Source organism: Salmo salar, chromosome 09 (genome assembly GCF_965601325.2).
Source record: "Salmo salar chromosome 09, fSalSal1, whole genome shotgun sequence".
Classification (NCBI taxonomy): domain Eukaryota; kingdom Metazoa; phylum Chordata; class Actinopteri; order Salmoniformes; family Salmonidae; genus Salmo; species Salmo salar.
In genome coordinates, this window is record NC_138299.1 from 106,539,637 (window position 1) to 106,566,067 (window position 26,431).

Here is a 26,431-nt window from a genome sequence, read left to right on the forward strand (position 1 = left end):
TAATCTATGGGCCATATCTCTGCTTCTCTCTAGAGGTGTAATCTATGGGCCATATCTCTGCTTCTCTCTAGAGGTGTAATCTATGGGCCATATCTCTGCTTCTCTCTAGAGGTGTAATCTATGGGCCATATCTCTGCTTCTCTCTAGAGCTGTAATCTATGGGCCATATCTCTGCTTCTCCCTAGGAGGTGTAATCTATGGGCCATATCTCTGCCTCTCTCTAGAGGTGTAATCTATGGGCCATATCTCTGCTTCTCTCTAGAGCTGTAATCTATGGGCCATATCTCTGCTTCTCTCTAGAGCTGTAATCTATGGGCACATATCTTCCCTGAGATCTGTGTGTGTATCCATTAATAATGCACTATTGTCAACAGGACACGTGAACAGTAATTCAGGTTAGTTGCCGGTATGTCTTGAATTCTCTGTGTCCTAAAAAAGGTTGCGAGAAAAAAATAAAAATAAAGAGATCTCACCAGGCGGAGCTGGTCGTCGGCACATGGTCTTGAAGTGCTTTGGGGTGGTCTTACAGAGGTCCCCGGAGGTAGAGAGCGGGTTCCCGGGGGACGAACCACTGGAATTCTGAGAAGGGTGACTGTAGGGGCACACTTTGGCCCCAGGTGTTTTAGCAGATTTCCCAGGAGTCTCGTGAGAGACTCGCTTCTCGTGACACGCTGGTCCCCCTGTTCCTATTGGACCAGAGAAGGGAGGGAGGGAGGGAGGGAGGGAGGGAGGGAGGGAGGGAGGGAGGGATAATGAAAAGGAGAGAAGGAAGAAGGTTTTACTCAGAGGAGTAACAGGTTGTGTTTCTGTAGCCAGTAGCTAGCTACACACTGAAGTACAGTTCCCTCCATTTTGTCAGTGTAAATGTCTGCAAATGTTACAATTTTGTTAACGTAAATTACATGAAAACATGCCAAATAATGAATGTCTAAATTAGTTTGCATCTGTTTACGACTTAACCTTGAGAGATCTGAGCAGAGAGAGAGGTGTGGGGTCGAGGTGTGTTTACCTTGCTGTGCGTGCGAGGCAGTGCTGTGGTTGCAGTGGATCCCTCCGTTGCTGTGAGCTGAGTTCCACAGACCAGAAAGTTTGTGGGCTGAGAGGAAGGAAGACGGGTCCCAGTCTACGGAGCTCTGCTCTGGGTAACCTTCACTACAACTCTGAGCCTTACACGATGATGAGTGGGACAACGGAACCTGGCAGGAGGGAGGGAGAAGATACTAGTTCAGTACATGGTTGACTAGGTACAGCCTTTTTCCCCCACTAACATTTGATGCTGTAGACAGAGCAGAAATGAAGGAGGACAATACTATTCATTTACATTAACTGGAGCTGTCTGACTGGTACCTGGGAGAGGAGACAGGAGAAACAACAGATGTTAGTTCAGGGTCAAAACACTACACTACTTTTAACCAGGAGGCCTATAGGGCTGGTCAAAACACTGCACTACTTTTAACCAGGAGGCCTATAGGGTTGGTCAAAACACTGCACTACTTTTAACCAGGAGGCCTATAAGGCTGGTCAAAACACTGCACTACTTTTAACCAGAAGGCCTATAAGGCTGGTCAAACCACTGCACTGCTTTTAACCAGGAGGCCTATATGGCTGGTCAAAACACTGCACTACTTTTAACCAGGAGGCCTATAGGGCTGGTCAAAACACTGCACTACTTTTATATTCAGAACCACATTCCTGTAAAGCTTAGAGGATCTCATGTTAAATACTGTTGAAGTAATATGGCTACAGGTCCATCTGCCTCACCTAAACCCCATTCTGGTGGGAAGCTGCTATAGATCAAGTGCTAACAGTCAGTATCTGGATAATGTGTGTGAAATGCTTGATAATGTATGTGATATCAACAGAGAAGTATATTTTCTGGGTGATTTAAATATTGACTGGTTCTCATCAAGCTGCCCACTCAGTAAAACACTTCAAACTGGTAACTAGTGCCTGCAACCTGGTTCAGGTTGTCAGTCAACCTACCAGGGTATTTACAAACATCACAGGAATTAAATCATCAACATGTATTGATCACATCTTTACTAATGCTGCAGAAATTTGTTTTAAAGCAGTATCCAAATCCATAAAATGTAGTGATCACAATATAGTAGCCATATCTAGGAAAACCAAAGTTCCAAAGGCGTAATATAAGAGGTCATACAATAAGTTTTGCAGTGATTCATATGTTGTTGATGTAAAGAATATTTGCTGGTCTGTGGTGTGTAACGAGGAGCAACCAGACGCTGCACTTGACACATTTATGAAATTTCTGGTTCCAGTTACTAAAAGGCACAAACCCATTAAGAAAATGACTGTAAAAACTGTTAAATCCCTGTGGTTTGATGAGGAATTGAACAATTGTATGATTGAGAGGGATGAGGCAAAAGGAATGGCAAATAAGTCTGGCAGCACAACCGATTGGGAAACGTATTGCAAATTGAGAAATCATGTGACTAAACAGACATTTTTATTTTATTTTTTATCACTAAAACTACACTATGAACCAAAGCTTTGGAGCACCTTCAATGACATTTTGGGCAAAAAGGCAAACTCAGCTCCATCATTCATTTGAATCAGATGGCTCATTCATCACAAAACCCAGTGATTTTTCCAACTACTTTAATGTTTAATTGTTGTCATTGGCAAGATTGGGGCGACAGCGTAGCCTAGTGGTTAGAGCGTTGGACTAGTAACCGAAAGGTTGCAAGATCGAATCCCCGAGCTGACAAGGTAAAAATCTGTCGTTCTGCCCCATGAACAGACATTTTTATTTTATTTTTTATCACTAAAACTACACTATGAACCAAAGCTTTGGAGCACCTTCAATGACATTTTGGGCAAAAAGGCAAACTCAGCTCCATCATTCATTTGAATCAGATGGCTCATTCATCACAAAACCCAGTGATTTTTCCAACTACTTTAAAAGCCGTCATTATAAATAAGAATTTGTTCTTAACTGTCTTGCCTAGTTAAATAAATGTTCAAATAAAATAAATTAGCAAACGTAGAGATGACATGCTCGCAACAAACACTGGCACTACACATCCAAGTATATCTGACCAAATTATGAAAGACAAGAATTGTAATTTTGAATTCAGTAAAGTGAGTGTGGACGAGGTGAAAAAATGATTGTTGTCTATCAACAATGACAAACCACCGGGGTCTGACAACTTGGATGGAAAACTACTGAGGATAATAGCAGACGATATTACCACTCCTATTTGCCACGTCTTCAATTTAAGCCTACTAGAAAGTGTGTTCCCTCAAGCCTGGAGGGAAGTTAAAGTCATTCCGCTACCCAAGAATAATAAAGCCTGTCAGCCTGTTATCAACCCTTAGTACACTTCTGGGGGGGAAAATGGTGTTTGCTCAGATGTGCTATTTCACAGTAAACAAAGTGACAACAGACTTTCAGCATGCTTATAGGGAAGGACATTCAACAAGTACAGCACTTACAAATTACTGATGATTGGTTGAGAGAAATTGATGATAAACAGATTGTGGGGGCTGTTTTGTTAGACTTCAGTGCAGCTTTTGATGTTATTGATCATAGTCTGCTGATGGAAAAACGTATGTGTTATGGCTTTACACCCCCTGCTATATTGTGGATAAAGAGTTAGCTGTCTAACAGAAAACAGAGGGTGTTCTTTAACCTTTATTTAACCAGGAAAGTCAGTTAAGAACACATTTTTATTTATAATGACGGCCTACCGGGGAACAGTGGGTCAACTGCCTTGTTCAGGGGCAAAACGACAGATTTTTACCTTGTCAGCTCAGGGATTCAATCCAGCAACCTTTCGGTTACTGGCCAAACCCTCTAACCACTAGGCCAGGTAGAATACGGAATTCCCCACTTTTTTCAATCTTTACTAACGACATGCCACTGACTAAGTAAAGCCAGTGTGTCTATGTATGCGGATGACTCAACACTATACACGTCAGCTACTACAGCGACTAAAATGACTGCAACACTTAAAGAGCTGCAGTTAGTTTCAGAGTGGGTGGCAAGGAGTAGAGAGATTCACTTCCTCATTACTTGTTTTTGTATGAGGTGTTAACAAGCTGAATGTAACGAGCTGTCTGTTTAAAAATACTAGAACACAGCTCGGACACCCATGCATACCCCACAAGACATGCCACCAGAGGTCTATTCACAGTCCCCACGTCCAGAACAGACTATGGGAGGTGCACAGTACTACATAGAGCCATGACTACATGGAACTCTATTCCACATCAGGTAACTGATTCAAGCAGTAGAATCAGATTTAAAAAGCAGGTAAAAATACACCTTATGGAACAGCGGGGACTGTGAAGAGACACACACAGGAACAGATACACGCATACGCACACAAATACACATGGATTTTGTATTGTAGATATGTGATAGTAGAGTAGTGGCCTGAGTGAACACACTTAATGTGTTGTGAAAAGTGCTATGACATACGTCATGTAATATATGAAATTATATATACCGTAAATTCCGGACTATAAGCCGCAACTTTTTTCCCACGCTTTGAACCTCGCGGCTTAAACAATGACGCGGGCTAATATATGGATTTTTCCCGCTTTCAAATTTGTGGGTCCTGACAGCGTGGAGCTATCCACTATCATCAACGGGTTTCGAAAGGCTGGACTGCTGCGTGTTGAAGAGGGCTCAGCGGGGGATTAGCCTCCGGATGAAAGTGACGAGAGCGACAATGAAAACGATCCAATATCGGATGAAGCAATTCTGAGGCTATTCAACTCCGACACCGAAGGAGATGACTTCAGTGGTTTCAGTGCACAGGAGGAAGATAGTGACCAATGACTTTCTTGGTAGGCAACTGTTTACTACAATTTTTTTATTTTTTGTTACAACCCGCGTTTCGTTAAAGCCTATTTATTTTTTGTTATAAGCCGCGTTTCGTTAAAGCCTATTTATTTTTGTTACAAGCCGTGTTTCGTTAAAGCCTGTGTAAAGTTAATTGTTTCAATGTACCGGTAGGCACCTGCGGCTTATTTATGTTCAAAATAAAAAAAATTTTTTAATTCAGTGGGTGCGGCTTATATTCAGGTGCGCTCAATAGTCCGGAAATTACGGTAAGTGAAATAAATGTTTCTGGACCCCAGGAAGAGTAGCTGCTGCCTTGGCAGGAACTACTGGGGATCCATAATAAACCCCAGGAAGAGTAGCTGCTGCCTTGGCAGGAACTACTGGGGATCCATAATAAACCCCAGGAAGAGTAGCTGCTGCCTTGGCAGGAACTAATGGGGATCCATAATAAACCCCAGGAAGAGTAGCTGCTGCCTTGGCAGGAACTAATGGGGATCCATAATAAACCCCAGGAAGAGTAGCTGCTGCCTTGGCAGGAACTACTGGGGATCCATAATAAACCCCAGGAAGAGTAGCTGCTGCCTTGGCAGGAACTAATGGGAGTCTAGTTTTACCTGAACACATTGTGTTTTAGAGCAAAGACCTGAGTAAGAGGATAGAGGACTTGAGCGGTCTCCTGGATGTGTGTTGCATTTAAATAGGGACATGAGAGAAGACATTAGTTCAGGGTGAGAGGCAGGGCCCTGAGTTTCTCCTGACCTCACCAGGAGGGTAGAAGCTAAAACTAGGTACCATTTGTCCTGGTCATTTACATGACCTTGCCTAAGCCATACAATTGACGAGCATCCCATCTAGGGGTGTACTTGTACATCAAGCTGCCTCACTCTACAGAAACAAGAGCTAGACTCCTGCCCTATGGGCCGTTCTGGTTCACTGTACAGAAACATGAGATGGACTCCTGCCCTATGGGCCGTTATGGTTCACTCTACAGAAACAGGAGATGAACTCCTGCCCTATGGGCCGTTCTGGTTCACTCTACAGAAACAGGAGATGGACTCCTGCCCTATGGGCCGTTATGGTTCACTCTACAGAAACAGGAGATGAACTCCTGCCCTATGGGCCGTTCTGGTTCACTGTACAGAAACAGGAGATGGAGTCTTGCCCTATGGGCCGTTCTGGTTCACTCTACAGAAACAGGAGATGGACTCCTGCCCTATGGGCCGTTATGGTTCACTCTACAGAAACAGGAGATGAACTCCTGCCCTATGGGCCGTTCTGGTTCACTGTACAGAAACAGGAGATGGACTCCTGCCCTATGGGCCGTTCTGGTTCACACTACAGAAAACAGGAGATTGACTCCTGCCTAGACAAAAATCCATATTGCGATAAATTGCCTGAATGAACAATGAATAGAACGATACGTTTATAACAATAATAACGTGCTCCACAGTTACAACGTGCTCCAACATGAATAATGTGCTCCACAGTTTAACATGAATAATGTGCTTTACAGTTTAACATGAATAACGTGCTCCACCGTTTAACATGAATAATGTGCTCCACAGTTGTTTTTTATTCTCCTTTAAACTGCTTCTAGTTTTGATGGTCGTAGCCATTAACTGTCCCATTAACAATCACCCATATTATCAAACTTATTTCATTTCAAAACATTTCTCCAGTATAGAGCTACTTATCATAATGAACAATATCAGCAAAATGCCTGTAATAAGTGATCGGTCGGTGTCGATCATTTTAGGTTTATCATCCCAGCTCTACTCCAACCTCATGGGTCTGTCTGGCTCTTACAAGACTAGTTACACTACATGACCAAAAGTATGTGGACAGCTGCTCGTCGAACATCTCATTCCAAAATCATGGGCATTAATATGGAGTTGGTCCCCTCCCCTTTGCTGCTATAACAGCCTCCACTCTTCTGGGAAGGCTTTCCACTAGATGTTGGAACATTGCTGCAGGGATTTGCTTTCATTCAGCCACAAGAGCATTATTGTGCGATCAGGCACTGATGTTGGGCGATTAGTCCTGGCTCGCAGTCGGCGTTCCAATTCATCCCAAAGGTTTTCGATGGGGTTGAGGTCAGGGCTCTGTGCAGGCCAGTTAAGTTCTTACACACCGATCTCGACAAACCATTTCTGTATGGACCTCGCTCTGTGCGCGGGGGCATGGTCATGCTGAAACAGGAAAGGGACTTCCCCCAATTGGTGAAGAGTGGTTCATCACTCCAGAGAACCCGTTTCGACTGCTCCAGAGTCCAATGGCGGCGAGCTTTACACCACTCCAGCTGACGCTTGGCATTGCGCATGGTGATCTTAGGCTTGTGTGCGGCTGTTGGGCCATGGAAACCCATTTCATGAAGCTCCCGACGAACAGTTGTTGTGCTGACGTTGCTTCCAGAGGCAGTTTGGAACTCGGTAGTGAGAGTTGCAACCCGACGACAGATGTTTTTTAATGCGCTACAAGCTACAGCACATGTGCATTGCATTTAAATACGTAAAGTGTTTATGTAAAAACGCCTCTAAGACAGAAAGTATATTTTCTCAAGAATCCACATTAAATAAGACTACCTCAGTGCCTCTGCTTGTGAAGAGAGAAGGCCAAGTCTGACAGAGAACAAACAGCTTCCGAAGAGACAGGATTCTTAGATGTGGTATTCATTTAGCCTTGCAGAATGGAGAACTGTAACACCACGAACAGCCACAGGACAGCAGTACTGACACTGACTGTATCCATCCACAGTTGAAGAATGGTGCAGGTTTCATCATCACCAAATCCAGTGCCTTTCAGCTTCTTGGTGGATGACATGACCAAACATTTTTCAATAATTTTTTTTAGACCTTGAGAAATCAGCCCAGAGCTAGCAAGCTGTAACACGGGTTTTCATGTAACTGTAAATAGTGCTAATGGTTGGCTAGCTTGAGGGGCATGCATGGTCTTGTCATATTCAGCAGTACAGGCGTCTCTTGGGCACTCCGTCTCTCCTCCTCCTCTCCCTCTTACCGGTGCAGGTGTCTCCTGGGCACTCCATCTCCTCTCACTACCCTACCTTCTCTCCTCTCCTCTCACTACCCTACCTTCTCTCCTCTCCTCTCACTACCCTACCTTCTCTCCTCTCACTACCCTACCTTCTCTCCTCTCCTCTCACTACCCTACCTTCTCTCCTCTCCTCTCACTACCCTACCTTCTCTCCTCTCACTACCCTACCTTCTCTCCCTCTCACTACCCTACCTTCTCTCCTCTCCACTACCCTACCTTCTCTCCTCTCCTCTCACTACCCTACCTCTTCCACCCCCCCTACTTTCCTCCACCCTCTTACCAGTGCGGGCATCTCCTGGGCACTCCGCCTCTCCCCTACGTCCTCCTCCCTACCATCCCCCCCTTACCGGTGCAGCCGTTTCCTGTGCGCTCCGTCTCTCTTCCTCCTCGACGCTCTTCCGGCAGCTCTGGCAGATCCAGAGCGGTACCTCTCCCAGTAGAGACTGGCTCAGCGAAGGCACGGTGTCGGACAGCTTCTGGCCCGGCACCTCTCGGAGCAGGGCCTGGGACAGGGCTGGGACAGCGTCAGCTAGCTTCGCTTCGTGGCCCCCAGGCAGACCATTGGCAGAGCTGGCCCCCCAGTCCTTAAAATCACGGTGGCACAGGAGGCAGCAGGTGTGCATTGGCTGGGGGAGAGCGACAGAGGTGAGCCAGTGACATTAGGAATGCAGCGGAGAGGAGGAGAGACAGAGGTCAATCATCTAGGTGAAGGACAGGTGGAAGAGGGGAGGAGAAGAGAGGAGGATGGGGAGGAGAAGAAGAGTAGAGGGTGGGGAGGAGAAGAGAGGAGGATGGGGAGGAGAAGAGAGGAGAAGAAGAGTAGAGGGTGGGGAGGAGAAGAAGAGAGGAGGATGGGGAGGAGAAGAGAGGAGAATGGGGAGGAGAAGAGATGAGGATGGGGAGAAGAAGAGGATGGAGGAGAAGGCATGGAGAGGATGGAGGAGAAGGGATGGAGAGGATGGAGGAGAAGGGATGGAGAGGATGGAGGAGAAGGGATGGAGAGGATGGAAGAGGGGAGGAGGGTTGGAGGAGAGCAGAGGAGGATGTTTTAGGTCAAGATCAGGGGTGGAGGAGAGGATGGGATCTGAGGAGAGGTGGATGTTAGTGAGATTGACATGGAGCATGATGAAGTTGTCCCCTGGACACTGATCTAAGGTCAAGTTTTTAACATGGAGATTAGAATTACACGAGTAAGATCTGACCACGTGAACAATGATCACAACAATATTTGTATTGCAAAGAGGAAGTAAAAGTTGACCATGGCGCCAGCTTGGCACATGCAGTGGTTTCTTAGAACAAAACAGTGGCTAAAATGTAGTGATTTCATGTGTCCCATGTCCACACTAACTAGTGGTCAGCTGGAACAGTAAGCTTTGTTTACCACAATACCCAATACACCTACAAGGGCGTCCATGTAATGTTTAGGTAAAAACTTGGAAGCATGCATATGACACTTGAGATGTGTAGAGAAAGTGCAAACTAAACAAAAGCAAGCCATGCATGTTTCTAGTCAAACGTTAACACTAGTTAAAGCTAAAGTTAGTCAGTTGACTACTACCCCTGGGATGTAGTTTGTTAGTCAACTAGCTAACACGTGTAGTTACAGTACCGGTGCACAGTATATGGTTTACTAATTGCCAAGTGTGATTACATGTCAGCAAACTTCCAATACCACCGTGAGCTAACAAGCTAAATACAATTTTAAAACAGCAATCTTACGACTGACACTAACGTCAATACCAGAAAAATGCAGACTGGATATCGTTAGCTAGCTAGCTAGTTAGCCTAGTTGACTAAAACGAATGTGAATGTGTATTTATTGATGGCTTGCACAATTTACAACACTGGCTAAGTTTTCATTATTTATGAAGCTAGTGGAGCTAGTTATTACTACGCCCCTGACCAGATTGTAAATGAACAACAAACAAAACAGAAATACACAACCCTGGAGCACTAGTTAGTTATGCAACTTAGCTAGCTAGAAACCCTAATCAACCATCCAAACACTGAAGGAATAAACGTTAGCAGAAATACCGGATTCCCCTAAATGATTGGTAACCTTTTAGCTAACCTTTTAGCTAGCCTTTTAGCTAGCCCACTAGTTATTTCTGCGGCTAGCTAACGTTACCTGATTCGCCCTGGCCGCCAGTCTATCCAGCCCTGCATCTCCGCCAGCTGTATCTCCGGGAGAGACGGGGCTCTTCGATATGCTCTGTTGTCCGGGAACCAGCTCCTTGCTCCCGACTCCTTGCTGTTTGCTTTTCTTCCTCGCCATCACGCAGGTGTCGGATATATATATCCTTTGGCCAAGGTTTGCACTAAGTTTAGAGGTGTTTAAAAGCACGGTTTCGATTCTTCTAGGAACACAAATGTTCACTATCTTCTCCAGTCAAGACAACAGTCAATATGGCGGAGCGCTGGCACACTCGGGGGGTTCATAGGTCAAAGATAGTACTGGCAAAATGGCTTCACCGCGATGAAGCTAAGCAGTCGCCATGTTGAGTGAGGGCAACCGTTCCAAGGAAAATCACACAGTATAACGTGTTGTACAAAATCTCTGGTTTACAGGCCACACATTGGTGCATTTCACATTTTGAATTTATTGGCATAATGAATATTTCCACCTGAACTATTATATAATGATAATAGTCTTATCAATGACTGGCTACCACACCATTCAACGTTATGTTATTACACACAGCGTTATGTTATTACACACGCCGTTATGTTATTACACACGGCGTTATGTTATTACACACGGCGTTATGTTATTACACACGGCGTTATGTTATTACACACGGCGTTATGTTATTACACACAGCATTATGTTATTACACACAGCATTATGTTATTACACACAGGGTTATGTTATTACACACAGCGTTAGGTTATTACACACAGCATTATGTTATTACACACGTATTATATGACTTGCATTATATGTCAAAGAGCTCTAAACGGTGTCTAAGATCTAAATGTAAACAAACAAATAACATCATGCAGATTGATGCAGCCATTTGCACATGCTGTTCAATATTCCATATTACAGTGTAATCTTGTGAAATGTTCAAACCATAGAGTTGGGACCATGTCTATGTACCCTGGACCCTATATTTCCTGGGCCCTATGTTCCCTGGGCCCTATGTTTCCTGGGCCCTATGTTCCCTGGGCCCTATGTTCCCTGGGCCTTATGTTCCCTGGGCCCTATGTTCCCTGGGAACATAGGGCTGAGGGAACATAGGTTAAGGGAACATAGGGCCCAGGGAACATAGAGCTGAGGGAACATAGGGTGGAGGGAAGATATTGCTGAGGGAACAGGGCTAAGGGAAGATAGGGCTGAGGGGAATATTTCAAGTTCCTTGGTGTCCACATCACCAACGAACTATCATGGTCCAAACATACCAAGACTGTCGTGAAGAGGGCACTTCAAAACCTTTTCCCACTCAGGAGACTGAAAAAATTTGGCATGGGTCCTCAGATCCTCAAAATGTTCTACAGCTGCACCATCGAGAGCATCCTGACCGGTTTCATCACCGCCTGGTATGGCAACTCCTCAGCATCCGACCATAAGGCGCTACAGAGGGTAGTTTGTACAGCCCAGTACATCACTGGGGCCAAGCTTCCTGCCATCCAGGACCTATATACTAGGCGGTGTCAGAGAAAGGCCCAAACAATTGTCAAAGACTCTAGTTACCCAAGTCATAGACTGTTCTCTCTGCTTCTGCACGGTAAGCGGTACCTGAGCGCCAAGTCTTGGACCAAAAGGCTCCTTAACTTCCCTGGGCTAGCGTCCCACTCTAGTCAACAGCCAGTGGAATCGTGTGGCGCGAAATAGAAATACCTCAAAAATGCTATAACTTCAATTTCTCAAACATATTACTATTTTACACCATTTTAAAGACAAGACTCTCGTTAATCTAACCACATTGTCCGATTTCAAAAAGGCTTTACAGCGAAAGCAAAACATTAGATTATGTCAGGAGAGTACCCTGCCAAAAATAATCACACAGCCATTTTCAAAGCAAGCATATATGTCACAAAAACCAAAACCACAGCTAAATGCAGCACTAACCTTTGATGATCTTCATCAGATGACACTCCTAGGACATTGTGTTATACAATACATGCATGTTTTGTTCAATCAAGTTCATATTTATATCAAAAAACAGCTTTTTACATTAGCATGTGTTGTTCAGAACTAGCATACCCACTGAAAACTTCCAGTGAATTTACTAAATTACTCATGATAAACGTTGACAAAATAGATAACAATTATTTTAAGAATTATAGATACAGAACTCCTTTATGCAATCGCGGTGTCAGATTTTAAAATAGCTTTTCGGCGAAAGCACATTTTGCAATATTCTGAGTACATAGCTCGACCATCACGGCTAGCTATTTTGACACCCACCAAGTTTGGGACTCACTAAACTCAGAATTACTATTAGAAAAATTGTATTACCTTTGCTGTTCTTCGTTAGAATGCACTCCCAGGACTTCTACTTCAACAACAAATGTTGTTTTGGTTCCAAATAATCCATAGTTATATTCAAATAGCTCAGTTTTGTTCGTGCGTTCAGGTCACTATCCGAAGGGTGACGCGCGAGCGCATTTCGTGACAAAAAAAATCAAAATATTCCATTACCGTACTTAGAAGCATGTCAAACGCTGTTTAAAATCAATTTTTATGCTATTTTTCTCGTAAAATAGCGATAATATTCCAACCGGGCAACGTTGTAGTCATTCAAAGGCTGAAAGAAAAAAATTGAGAATTCTCGTGAACCACATCTCAGTCTCACTGTCCCCAGGCTGACCACTCACAAACTCTCCTGCTGTTTTCTATCCAAATCTACTAATTATATGCATATTCTCGTTTCTGGGCAAGAGTACTAACCAGTTTAAATCGGTACGTTTTTTATCCAGCCGTGCAAATACTGCCCCCTAGCCCCAACATCGCTGTTTATTATCTATGTGTAGTCTCTTTACCAACTACCTTGACTAACCTGTACCCCCAGCACGTTGACTCTGTACCAGTATATATGTATATAGCCTCATTATTGTTATGTCATTCTCTTGTGTTACTTTTTGATTTGATTTTTTTTTAACTTTACCTTATTAAGTTAAGTAAATATTTTCTTAACTCTATTTCTTGAACTGCATTGTTGGTTAAGGGCTCGTATATACGAACATAGGGCTGAGGGAACATAAGCTGAGGGAACATAGGGTGGACCTAAAGGTTTTGCATTTGCAGAACATTTTGTAGCAAGCTATTGAATTCAGTATACAATGAAATACTTTGTATCGTCTTTGAAATAATGCACAGTTCTGTGTGTCCTTCGGACGGACCATGGAAGCCAGATAAGGGTTCCCCAACTGAAACGAGTTGAAGATCCCTGCCCAAGACTATTGTGGAATGATTATAAATATACAGACACAATTCTCTTATAACACCAAATCAGAAGAAGACAAAACGACTGACGGCATAAGACCTTCTCACTTTAAGTTGTTTTCAGTTTCAATAGCCATACATACTGGTAGGTACGTCTCATTATATATATATATATATATATATATATATATATATATATATATATATATATAAAATAAAAATAAAACATTCAAACGGTCTTTTTTTTAGATGTCAATACAACATGTTTCGGATTTAAAAAATATATAATCGTTTAATTAAGGTCATATTTGGAGAAAATTAGTTGATCTGTTGTTCTGTTCTATTAATTCAAAGGCTGTTGATAATTCAAAGGTAAAATCGCGCGTTGTCTGGACCGAGGCGGCTGGAAAACAAGGGAGCGGTAGTCTGGGAGGTGGCGGACTGACGTCAATCACTTCGCCAAAGAAAGTGATTCCTCACCGAAGTGCAGAACGCGAAGCACATACTATAGTATAGCAGCACTCTGTCGTTGAGATACATTTTGATTGGTATATTTACCTATATTTCAACTATTTTACAATGGACGCGAACACTTGCAACATTCAAGTTCTTCTGCAAGCTGCTGAATTCTTGGAGAGAAGAGAACGAGGTAATTTCTGTTCTGTCTGTCAACTTCACTTGTCAACCAGCTGGGGTACAATAACGAAATGTACACAAATAGCGATTATCTATTGATTAACTGCGAGTATCTGACATACATTGTGCATGTTACGGTTAAGATCGTTACTATTCAGTAATAAGTCGATGCAATAAGCAGTTAAGGGAGTTTAGGTTTTATTCCTTGCTTCATATCTGACTCTGTGACCTAGATACGGGACTCATCATTGTACACAAAGGCGCCAAGTCTGGAGCGGTTTGAAAATAAAACCCTTAGCAGCGATAGAATTTATGAAGGACAATGAATGAACTAATAAAGAATTTGTAATTCCAGCTGTTGTTCTTTTGTAGCCAACTGGCACGAATAACCAAAATAGCCCTGTGATGTACTGTGATAAAATGACGTGATCGCGCCAAAAATCGGAAAAAGAAAAACGCAAGCATCATCTGTGTCTGACATTTGGATGGAAGAATAGAACAGACTAAACCCGGCTTTCTTTCTTCTGAACAATACTCAGCCGCCTAAAATTCATCTTTGTGTTTTGCAATCACAGCTATTTCCTGACTTTCTCTGTTTATTGAGTGTTGTTCAATATCCCATGTAGCAGTTAAATTCTGGGGACTTGCCGGTATATTTGTCATCTGAAACATCCTATAATTTGCAGTTCCTTCAGAAAGTATTCAATACCCCTTGACTTATTCCACATTTTGTTGTGTTACAGCCTTGAATTGTAAATGGGTAAAAACAATTATTTCACCCATCTACCCACAATAACCCATAATGAAAAAGTCAAAACATGTATAAATGTTAGCAAATTTATTGAAAATGAAATACAGAAACATGTAATTTACATAAGCATTCACACCACTGAGTCGATACTCTTGAGAATAACCTTTGGCAGCGATTACAGCTGTGAATCTTTCTGGCTAAGTCGCTAAAACAGACTGAATTACACCGGGACATTCCAGGGTCTCTATTGGCAGCATGTGCCTGCACAATTTTCTTTATGGACCTAATAATAAAGACGTAATTTAACTGTAAAAATGAATGACCTATTAATGTGGCATGAACACAACCAGTCATGATATTTTCATCTGATAGTCAAACAAATCACTTCCCAAAGCAGGCTACCTGTGCACTCCAAAATAAAGAGTTCACTGCATACACACTCGCACCATTTGATGAGTGGAAACAGACATCTGTTTACAAAACACCACAGTGTGACTAATGATATATACATTAATATATTGCCATTGATTAGGCCTACATTAATTGATTGCCATTGATTAGTCCTACATTAATTGATTACCATTGATTAGGCCTACATTAATATATTACCATTGATTAGGCCTACATTAATATATTGCCATTGATTAAGCCTACATTAATTGATTGCCATTGATTAGGCCTACATTAATTGATGCGTCACGCTGACAAATTGACCTTTTTTTTGTAGCCTGAAAAGTAGGGACACCTGAAATGGGGCTGAACCTGTCGAGAGGAAAAAAGGAACGGTCACCCTAACTCACATGGTACATTTACTATGAACTTCCAACAGGCCTAGTGGCAAACAGTGATGTAGTGGTAAAACAAATAGGTGGGTCATTCTGATTGCTGGTTGCAGTGAAAAAAAGCAACACTCCCTCTATTGCCAATGCATTTATCTGGAAAAGGTGGGGAAACTGTGTTTACATGGGCCTACCCTCCACTAGGACTACAGTACTGCTGGTAGTCTACCCTCCACTAGGACTACAGTACTGCTGGTAGTCTACCCTCCACTAGGACTACAGTACTGCTGGTAGTCTACCCTCCACTAGGACTACAGTACTGCTGGTAGTCTACCCTCCACTAGGACTACAGTACTGCTGGTACTCTAGTTTATTATTGGTGTCTAGCTGTAGACTAGTTGTCTAATGATATTGGTGTCTAGCTGTAGGCTAGTTGTCTAGTGATATTGGTGTCTAGTGATATTGGTGTCTAGCTGTAGACTAGTTGTCTAGTGATATTGGTGTCCAGCTGTAGGCTAGTTGTCTAGTGATATTGGTGTCTAGTGATATTGGTGTCTAGCTGTAGACTAGTTGTCTAGTGATATTGGTGTCCAGCTGTAAGCTAGTTGTCTAGTGATATTGGTGTCTAGCTGTAGACTAGTTGTCTAGTGATATTAGTGTCTAGCTGTAGACTAGTTGTCTAGTGATATTGGTGTCTAGCTGTAGACTAGGTGTCTAGTGATATTGGTGTCTAGTGATATTGGTGCTTAGTGTCTAGTGATATTGGTGTCTAGCTGTAGACTAGTTGTCTAGTGATATTGGTGTCTAGTGATATTGGTGTCCAGCTGTAGGCTAGTTGTCTAGTGATATTGGTGTCTAGCTGTAGACTAGTTGTCTAGTGATATTGGTGTCTAGTGATATTGGTGCTTAGTGTCTAGTGATATTGGTGTCTAGCTGTAGGCTAGTTGTCTAGTGATATTGGTGTCTTGTGATATTGGTGTCTAGCTGATGGCTAGTTGTCTAGTGATATTGGTGTCTAGTGATATTGGTGTCTAGCTGATGGCTAGTTGTCTAGTGATATTGGTATCTAGTGATATTGGTGCTTAGTGTCTGGTGATATTGGTGTCTTGCTGATGGCTAGTTGTCTAGTGATATTGGTATCTAGTGATATTGGTGCATAGTGTCTAGTGATATTGGTGTCTAGCTGTAGGCTAGTTGTCTAGTGATATTGGTGTCTAGTGATATTGGTGTCTTGCTTATGGCTAGTTGTCTAGTGATATTGGTGTCTTGTGATATTGGTGTCTAGCTGATGGCTAGTTGTCTAGTGATATTGGTGTCTAGTGATATTGGTGTCTAGCTGATGGCTAGTTGTCTAGTGATATTGGTGTCTAGCTGTAGTCTAGTTGTCTAGTGATATTGGTGTCTAGCTGTAGGCTAGTTGTCTAGTGATATTGGTGTCTAGCTGATGGCTAGTTGTCTAGTGATATTGGTGTCTAGCTGATGGCTAGTTGTCTAGTGATATTGGTGTCTAGCTGTAGGCTAGTTGTCTAGTGATATTGGTGTCTAGCTGTAGTCTAGTTGTCTAGTGATATTGGTGTCTAGCTGTAGGCTAGTTGTCTAGTGATATTGGTGTCTAGCTGTAGGCTAGTTGTCTAGTGATATTGGTGTCTAGTGATATTGGTGTCTAGCTGTAGGCTAGTTGTCTATTGATATTGGTGTCTAGCTTTAGGCTAGTTGGCTAGTGATATTAATGTCTAGTGATATTGGTGTCTAGTGATATTGGTGTCTAGCTGTAGACTAGTTGTCTAGTGATATTGGTGTCTAGCTGTAGACTAGTTGTCTAGTGATATTGGTGTCTAGCTGTAGGTTAGTTGTCTTGTGATATTGGTGTCTAGCTGTAGGTTAGTTGTCTTGTGATATTGGTGTCTAGCTGTAGGTTAGTTGTCTTGTGATATTGGTGTCTAGCTTTAGGCTAGTTGGCTAGTGATATTGGTGTCTAGTGATATTGGTGTCTAGCTGTAGACTAGTTGTCTAGTGATATTGGTGTCTAGCTGTCTAGTGATATTGGTGTCTAGCTGTAGGCTAGTTGTCTAGTGATATTGGTGTCTAGCTGTTGGCTAGTTGTCTAGTGATATTGGTCTCTATCTGTAGGCTAGTTGTCTAGTGATATTGGTCTCTATCTGTAGGCTAGTTGTCTAGTGATATTGGTGTCTGGTGATGTTGGTGTCTAGTGATGTTGGTGTTTAGCTGTAGGCTAGTTGTCTAGTGATATTGTTGACCATCAGCTGATCCAGGAAATAAAACAAATACTGATAGAAAATAAAAAAGTGAAATAAGTGAACTACTTCTTGTGTCCACGGATTTCACGGAGAACACCAGTACCCACGGTGCACCTGTAAAAACAATGAGCGCTCTAAACAGCTGACTGACAAAAGCAGACAGTGATACATCAATGTATAAATCTAATGCATTGGAATAAAGGCTTTTACTTTTTTTTTTTTATCAAGGACGCATGGCAAACAAATGGAGAAAATGAGGAAGTACACAGGGATATCTATGCTTTTATAGGAGCTCAGCTTAGGCCGAAACTTCAACACTACTGAGTGCAGTACCATTCGTCAACAAGGAGATGGTTTGTGCAGCCACATAGAAATACATGGTTTAAACCAAGACACAGAGGTGTTACTTTCATTTGGAAGCTTTTATTTTCATATTTACCACTGCATTTTAAATAATAGGAGAATGGTTAAATATCATTATTTAGAGACCATCCCCAAAGTTCAGGCCTGGCTCCCCCGTCATTTGCACCCTGCTCTAAGAGCTTTCGACACCTCGATTGAGCAACATTTGCCCATTTTATTATTTTTCTAAATTCTTCAAGCTCTGTCAAGTTGGTTGTTGATCATTGCTAGACAGCCATTTTCAGGTCTTGTCGTAGATTTTCTAGTAGGTTCAAGTCAAAACTGTAACTCGGCCACTCAGGAACATTCACAGTCTTCGGTGTAGATTTAGCCTTGTGTTGTAGGTTATTGTCCTGCTGAAAGGTGTCTGATGGAAAGCAGACCGAAGCAGGTTTTCCTCTAGGATTCTGCCTGTGTTTTGCTCCATTCCATTTACTTTTGATACTTAAGTATATTTAAAAACAAATACTTTAAGACTTCTGCTCGAGTAGTATTTTACTAGGTGACTTTACCTTTTTTGGGGATGTATTGATACACCATCCAAAGTGTAATGAATAACTTAACCATGCTCAAAGCCAAAGGGTCTGTGTTTTTAATATATTTTTACCCATCTACCAATAGGTGCCCTTCTTTGCAAGGCATTGGAAAACCTCCCTGGTCTTTGTGGTTGAATCTGTGTTTGAAATTCACTGCTCAACTGAGGGACCTTACAGATAATGTGTGGGGTACAGAGATGAGGTAGTTATTCAAAAATCATGTTAAACACTATTATTGCACACAGAGTGAGTCCATGCAACTTATTATGTGACTTGTTAAGCACATTTGTACTCCTGAACTTGTTTAGGCTTGCCATAAAAAAATAGGCTGAATACTTATTGACTAAAGACATTTCAGATTTTCATTTTTATTTTTTTTGTAAACATTTCTAAAAACATAAATCCACTTTGACATTATGGTGTATTGTGTGTAGGCCAGTGACACAAACATCTACATTTAAACCTTTTTAAATTCAGCCTGTAACACAACACGATGTGCAAAAGTCTAGGGTGTGAATTATTTCTGAAGGCTCTGTGAGTGTCAATTAAAACTAGTCCTTTCGTTCTTTTCTGTCCAGAGGCAGAACCTCGCTATGCATCAGTCAAACGCCTAAAGTTGAACTTTGTGTTTACAATCACATTGATTTGTTAATTTTGCCTGTCATTGATTTCCCAAGGCAATAGTCTATGAAAACGTAGGTTTAGTTGCAACCCAAAGGAAGGACTTTATGTCACGACGTCCCATTGAAACGATTCTCTCTCCTCTCCTCTCTCTCTACAGAGGCAGAGCATGGCTATGCATCAGTGTTGCCCTTCTACAGTCCAGGGGACTCTAATAAGAAGAGTAAGCAGAAGAACAAGAAGCTGCAGGCTGCCGGTAGTAACAGGTGATTATATAACTCTGAACCTACTAGTCTGTCTGACAGCTAGCTAGGGACGGGATTTTGGCTTTCTGAACCTACTAGTCTGTTTGTCTGACAGCTAGCTAGGGACGGGGTGTGGCTCTCTGAACATACTAGTCTGTCTGACAGCTAGCTAGGGACGGGATGTGGCTCTCTGAACCTACTAGTCTGTCTGACAGCGAGCTAGGGACGGGGTGTGGCTCTCTGAACCTACTAGTCTGTCTGATAGCTAGCTAGGGACGGGGTGTGGCTCTCTGAACCTACTAGTCTGTCTGACAGCTAGCTAGGGACGGGGTGTTGCTATCTGAACCTACTAGTCTGTCTGACAGCTAGCTAGGGACTGGGTGTGGCTCTCTGAACCTACTAGTCTGTTTGTCTGACAGCTAGCTAGGGACGGGGTGTGACTCTCTGAACCTACTAGTCTGTCTGACAGCTAGCTAGGGACTGGGTGTGGCTCTCTGAACCTACTAGTTTGTCTGACAGCTAGCTATGGACGGGGTGTGGATCTCTGAACCTACTAGTCTGTTTGTCTGACAGCTAGCTAGGGTCGGGATGTTGCTCTCTGAACCTACTAGTCTGTCTGACAGCTAGTTGGGGATGGGGTGTGGGTCTCTGAACCTACTAGTCTGTCTGACAGCAAGCTAGGGACGGGGTGTGACTCTCTGAACCTACTAGTCTGTCTGACAGCTAGCTAGGGACGGGATGTGGCTCTCTGAACCTACTAGTCTCTCTGACAGCTAGCTAGGGATGGGATGTGGCTCTCTGAACCTACTAGTCTGTCTGACAGCTAGCTAGGGACGGGGTGGGGCTCTCTGAACCTACTAGTCTGTCTGACAGCTAGCTAGGGACGGGGTGTAGCTCTCTGAACCTACTAGTCTGTCTGACAGCTAGCTAGGGACGGGGTGTGGCTCTCTGAACCTACTAGTCTGTTTGTCTGACAGCTAGCTAGGGACGGGGTGTGGCTCTCTGAACCTACTAGTCTTTCTGACAGCTAGCTAGGGACGGGGTGTGGCTCTCTGAACCTACTAGTCTGTCTGACAGCTAGCTAGAGACTGGGTGTGGCTCTGAACCTACTAGTCTGTCTGATAGCTAGCTAGGGACGGGGTGTGGCTCTCTGAACCTACTAGTCTGTTTGTCTGACAGCTAGCTAGGGACAGGGTGTGGCTCTCTGAACCTACTAGTCTATCTGACAGCTAGCTAGGGACGGGGTGTGGCTCTCTGAACCTACTAGTCTGTCTGACAGCTAGTTAGGGACGGGATGTGGCTCTCTGAACCTAACTAGTCTGTCTGATAGCTAGCTAGGGACGGGGTGTAGCTCTCTGAAACTACTAGTCTGTCTGACAGCTAGCTAGGGACGGGGTGAGGCTCTCTGAACCTGCTAGTTTTTCTGACAGCTAGCTAGGGACGGGGTGTTGATCTCTGAACCTACTAGTCTGTTTGTCTGACAGCTAGCTAGGGACGGGATGTTGCTCTCTGAACCTACTAGTCTATCTGACAGCTAGCTAGGGACGGGGTGTGGCTCTCTGAACCTACTAGTCTGTTTGTCTGACAGCTAGCTAGGGACGGGGTGTGGATCTCTGAACCTACTAGTCTGTCTGACAGCTAGCTAGGGATGGGGTGTGGCTTTCTGAAAGTAGTCTGTTTGTCTGACAGCTAGCTAGGGATGGGGTGTGGCTTTCTGAAACTAGTCTGTTTGTCTGACCGCTAGCTAGGGACTGGGTGTGGCTCTCTGAACCTACTAGTCTGTCTGACCGCTAGCTAGGGACGGGATGTGGCTCTCTGAACCTACTAGTCTGTCTGACAGCTAGTTGGGGACGGGGTGTGGCTCTCTGAACATACTAGTCTGTCTGACATCTAGCTAGGGACAGGGTGTGGCTCTCTGAACCTACTAGTCTGTCTGACAGCTAGCTAGGGACGGGGTGTGTCTCTCTGAACTTACTAGTCTGTCTGATAGCTAGCTAGGGACGGGGTGTGGCTCTCTTAACCTACTAGTCTGTCTGACAGCTAGCTAGGGACGGGGTGTTGCTCTCTGAACCTACTAGTTTGTCTGACAGCTAGCTAGGGACGGGATGTGGCTCTCTGAACCTACTAGTCTGTCTGACAGCTAGCTAGGGATGGGATGTGGCTCTCTGAACCTACTAGTCTGTCTGACAGCTAGCTAGGGACGGGGTGTGGCTCTCTGAACCTACTAGTCTGTTGTTTGACAGCTAGCTAGGGACGGGGTGTTGCTCTCTGAACCTACTAGTTTGTCTGACAGCTAGCTAGGGACGGGATGTGGCTCTCTGAACCTACTAGTCTGTCTGACAGCTAGCTAGGGATGGGATGTGGCTCTCTGAACCTACTAGTCTGTCTGACAGCTAGCTAGGGGTGGGATGTGGCTCTCTGAACCTACTAGTCTGTCTGACAGCTAGCTAGGGACGGGGTGTGGCTCTCTGAACCTACTAGTCTGTCTGACAGCTAGCTAGGGACGGGGTGTGGCTCTCTGAACCTACTAGTCTGTTGTTTGACAGCTAGCTAGGGACGGGGTGTGGCTCTCTGAACCTACTAGTCTGTCTGACAGCTAGCTAGGGACGGGGTGTGGCTCTCTGAACCTACTAGTCTGTCTGACAGCTAGCTAGGGATGGGATGTGGCTCTCTGAACCTACTAGTCTGTCTGACAGCTAGCTGGGGACGGGGTGTGGCTCTCTGAACCTACTAGTCTGTCTGACAGCTAGGTAGGGACTGGGTGTGGTTCTCTGAACCTACTAGTCTCTAGGTCTGACAGCTAGCTTGGGACGGGGTGTGGCTCTCTGAACCTACTAGTCTCTAGGTCTGACAGCTAGCTAAGGACGGGGTGTGGCTCTCTGAACCTACTAGTCTGTCTGACAGCTAGCTAGGGACGGGGTGTGGCTCTCTGATCCTACTAGTCTGTTTGTCTGACAGCTAGCTAGGGACAGGGTGTGGCTCTCTGAACCTACTAGTCTGTTTGTCTGACAGCTTGCAATGGACGGGGTGTGACTCTCTGAACCTACTAGTCTTTCTGACAGCTAGCTAGGGACGGGGTGTGGCTCTCTGAACCTACTAGTCTGTCTGACAGCTAGCAAGGGACGGGATGTGGCTCTCTGAACCTACTAGTCTGTCTGACAGCTAGCTAGGGACTGGCTGTGGCCCTCTGAACCTACTAGTTTGTCTGACAGCTAGCTAGGGACGGGGTGTGGATCTCTGAACCTACTAGTCTGTTTGTCTGACAGCTAGCTAGGGACGGGACGTTGCTCTCTGAACCTACTAGTCTGTTTGTCTGACATCTAGCTAGGGACGGGGTGAGGCTCTCTGAACCTACTAGTCTGTCTGACAGCTAGCTAGGGATGGGATGAGGTTCTCTGAACCTACTAGTCTGTCTGACAGCTAGCTAGGGACTGGGGGTGGCTCTCTGAACATGCTAGTTTGTCTGACAGCTAGCTAGGTACGGGATGTGGATCTCTGAACCTACTAGTCTGTTTGTCTGACAGCTAGCTAGGGACGGGATGTTGCTCTCTGAACCTACTAGTCTGTCTGACAGCTAGCTAGGGACGGGGTGTGGCTCTCTGAACCTACTAGTCTGTTTGTCTGACAGCTAGCTAGGGAGGGGGTGTGGATCTCTGAACCTACTAGTCTGTCTGACAGCTAGCTAGGGAAGGGGTGTGGCTCTCTGAAACTAGTCTATTTGTCTGACAGCTAGCTAGGGACGGGGTGTTGCTCTCTGAACCTATTAGTCTGTCTGACCGCTAGCTAGGGAGGGGGTGTGGATCTCTGAACCTACTAGTCTGTCTGACAGCTAGCTAGGGAAGGGGTGTGGCTCTCTGAAACTAGTCTATTTGTCTGACAGCTAGCTAGGGACGGGGTGTTGCTCTCTGAACCTACTAGTCTGTCTGACAGCTAGCTAGGGACGGGGTGTGGCTCTCTGAACATACTAGTCTGTCTGACAGCTAGCTAGCGACGGGGTGTGGATCTCTGAACCTACTAGTCTGTTGTCTGACAGCTAGCTAGGTGTGGCTCTCTGAACATACTAGTCTGTCTGACATCTAGCTAGGGACAGGGTGTGGCTCTCTGAACCTACTAGTCTGTCTGATAGCTAGCTAGGGACGGGGTGTGGCTCTCTTAACCTACTAGTCTGTCTGACAGCTAGCTAGGGACTGGGTGTGGCTCTCTGAACCTACTAGTCTGTTGTTTGACAGCTAGCTAGGGACGGGGTGTGGCTCTCTGAACCTACTAGTCTGTCTGACAGCTAGCTAGGGACGGGGTGTGACTCTCTGAACCTACTTATCTGTCTGACAGCTAGCTAGGGACGGGGTGTGGCTCTCTGAACCTACTAGTCTGTTTGTCTGATAGCTAGCTAGGGACGGGATGTTGCTCTCTGAACCTACTAGTCTGTCTGACAGCTAGCTAGGGACTGGGTGTGGCTCTCTGAACCTACTAGTCTGTCTGATAGCTAGCTAGGGATGGGGTGTGGCTCTCTGAACCTACTAGTCTCTCTGACAGCTAGCTAGGGACGGGATGTGGCTCTCTGAACCTAACTAGTCTGTCTGATAGCTAGCTCGGGACGGGGTGTTGCTCTCTGAACCTACTAGTCTGTCTGACAGCTAGCTAGGGATGGGGTGTTGCTATCTGAACCTACTAGTCTGTCTGACAGCTAGCTAGGGACGGGGTGTGTCTCTCTGAACTTACTAGTCTGTCTGACAGCTAGCTAGGGATGGGGTGTAGCTCTCTGAACCTACTAGTCTGTTGTGTGACAGCTAGCTAGGGACGGGGTGTGGCTCTCTGAACCTACTAGTCTGTTTGACAGCTAGCTAGGGACGGGGTGTGGCTCTCTGAACCTACTAGTCTGTCTGACAGGTCGCTTGGGACGGGGTGTGGCTCTCTGAACCTACTAGTCTGTCTGACAGCTAGCTAGGGACGGGGTGTGGCTCTGTGAACCTATTAGTCTGTTTGTCTGACAGCTAGCTAGGGATGGGGTGTGACTCTCTGAACCTACTAGTCTGTCTGACAGCTAGCTAGGGACGGGGTGTGGCTCTCTGATCCTACTAGTCTGTTTGTCTGACAGCTAGCTAGGGACGGGGTGTGGATCTCTTAACCTACTAGTCTGTCTGACAGCTAGTTGGGGACGGGGTGTGGCTCTCTGAACCTACTAGTCTGTCTGACAGCTAGCTAGGGACGGGGTGTAGCTCTCTGAAACTACTAGTCTGTCTGACAGCTAGCTAGGGACGGGGTGTGGCTCTCTGAACCTACTAGTCTGTCTGACAGCTCGCTTGGGACGGGGTGTAGCCCTCTGAACCTACTAGTCTGTCTGACAGCTAGCTAGGGACTGGGTGTGGCTCTCTGAACCTACTAGTCTCTCTGACAGCTAGCTAGGGACGGGATGTGGCTCTCTGAACCTACTAGTCTCTCTGACAGCTAGCTAGGGACGGGATGTGGCTCTCTGAACCTAACTAGTCTGTCTGATAGCTAGCTCGGGACAGGGTGTGGCTCTGAACCTACTAGTCTGTCTGACAGCTAGCTAGGGATGGGGTGTTGCTATCTGAACCTACTAGTCTGTCTGACAGCTAGCTAGGGACGGGGTGTGTCTCTCTGAACTTACTCGTCTGTCTGATAGCTAGCTAGGGACGGGGTGTGGCTCTCTTAACCTACTAGTCTGTCTGACAGCTAGCTAGGGATGGGGTGTAGCTCTCTGAACCTACTAGTCTGTTGTGTGACAGCTAGCTAGGGACGGGGTGTCTCTCTGAACCTACTAGTCTGTTTGACAGCTAGCTAGGGACGGGGTGTGGCTCTCTGAACCTACTAGTCTGTCTGACAGGTCGCTTGGGACGGGGTGTGGCTCTCTGAACCTACTAGTCTGTCTGACAGCTAGCTAGGGACGGGGTGTGGCTCTGTGAACCTATTAGTCTGTTTGTCTGACAGCTAGCTAGGGATGGGGTGTGACTCTCTGAACCTACTAGTCTGTCTGACAGCTAGCTAGGGACGGGGTGTGGCTCTCTGATCCTACTAGTCTGTTTGTCTGACAGCTAGCTAGGGACGGGGTGTGGATCTCTTAACCTACTAGTCTGTCTGACAGCTAGTTGGGGACGGGGTGTGGCTCTCTGAACCTACTAGTCTGTCTGACAGCTAGCTAGGGACGGGGTGTAGCTCTCTGAAACTACTAGTCTGTCTGACAGCTAGCTAGGGACGGGGTGTGGCTCTCTGAACCTACTAGTCTGTCTGACAGCTCGCTTGGGACGGGGTGTAGCCCTCTGAACCTACTAGTCTGTCTGACAGCTAGCTAGGGACTGGGTGTGGCTCTCTGAACCTACTAGTCTGTCTGATAGCTAGCTAGGGATGGGGTGTGGCTCTCTGAACCTACTAGTCTCTCTGACAGCTAGCTAGGGACGGGATGTGGCTCTCTGAACCTAACTAGTCTGTCTGATAGCTAGCTCGGGACAGGGTGTGGCTCTGAACCTACTAGTCTGTCTGACAGCTAGCTAGGGATGGGGTGTTGCTATCTGAACCTACTAGTCTGTCTGACAGCTAGCTAGGGACGGGGTGTGTCTCTCTGAACTTACTCGTCTGTCTGATAGCTAGCTAGGGACGGGGTGTGGCTCTCTTAACCTACTAGTCTGTCTGACAGCTAGCTAGGGATGGGGTGTAGCTCTCTGAACCTACTAGTCTGTTGTGTGACAGCTAGCTAGGGACGGGGTGTCTCTCTGAACCTACTAGTCTGTTTGACAGCTAGCTAGGGACGGGGTGTGGCTCTCTGAACCTACTAGTCTGTCTGACAGGTCGCTTGGGACGGGGTGTGGCTCTCTGAACCTACTAGTCTGTCTGACAGCTAGCTAGGGACGGGGTGTGGCTCTGTGAACCTATTAGTCTGTTTGTCTGACAGCTAGCTAGGGATGGGGTGTGACTCTCTGAACCTACTAGTCTGT

General features: G+C 45.2%; 2 protein-coding genes across 3 annotated transcripts in view; one reads left to right on the forward strand and one right to left on the reverse strand.

Annotated features, from left to right (window-relative positions):
* Nucleotides 1-10,287, reverse strand: part of LOC106612335 (protein FAM193B) — a 46,971-nt gene extending 36,684 nt beyond the window's left edge. For both annotated transcript variants that reach the window (XM_045724264.2, XM_045724263.2), the window contains exons 1-4: nucleotides 9,993-10,287; nucleotides 8,212-8,490; nucleotides 1,010-1,196; nucleotides 474-686 (exon numbers count right to left, since the gene is read on the reverse strand). In XM_045724264.2, the coding sequence (XP_045580220.1) occupies nucleotides 474-686; nucleotides 1,010-1,196; nucleotides 8,212-8,490; nucleotides 9,993-10,139 (826 nt within the window). In that variant the 5' untranslated portion in view covers nucleotides 10,140-10,287. The remainder of the gene's footprint in view (nucleotides 1-473; nucleotides 687-1,009; nucleotides 1,197-8,211; nucleotides 8,491-9,992) is intronic.
* Nucleotides 10,288-13,686: 3,399 nt separating this feature from the next.
* mxd3 (MAX dimerization protein 3) overlaps nucleotides 13,687-26,431 on the forward strand; it is a 90,993-nt gene continuing 78,248 nt past the window's right edge. Inside the window, exons 1-2 of the mRNA XM_014213391.3 lie at nucleotides 13,687-13,902; nucleotides 19,397-19,502. Of these exons, the coding sequence (XP_014068866.1) occupies nucleotides 13,833-13,902; nucleotides 19,397-19,502 (176 nt within the window). The 5' untranslated portion in view covers nucleotides 13,687-13,832. The remainder of the gene's footprint in view (nucleotides 13,903-19,396; nucleotides 19,503-26,431) is intronic.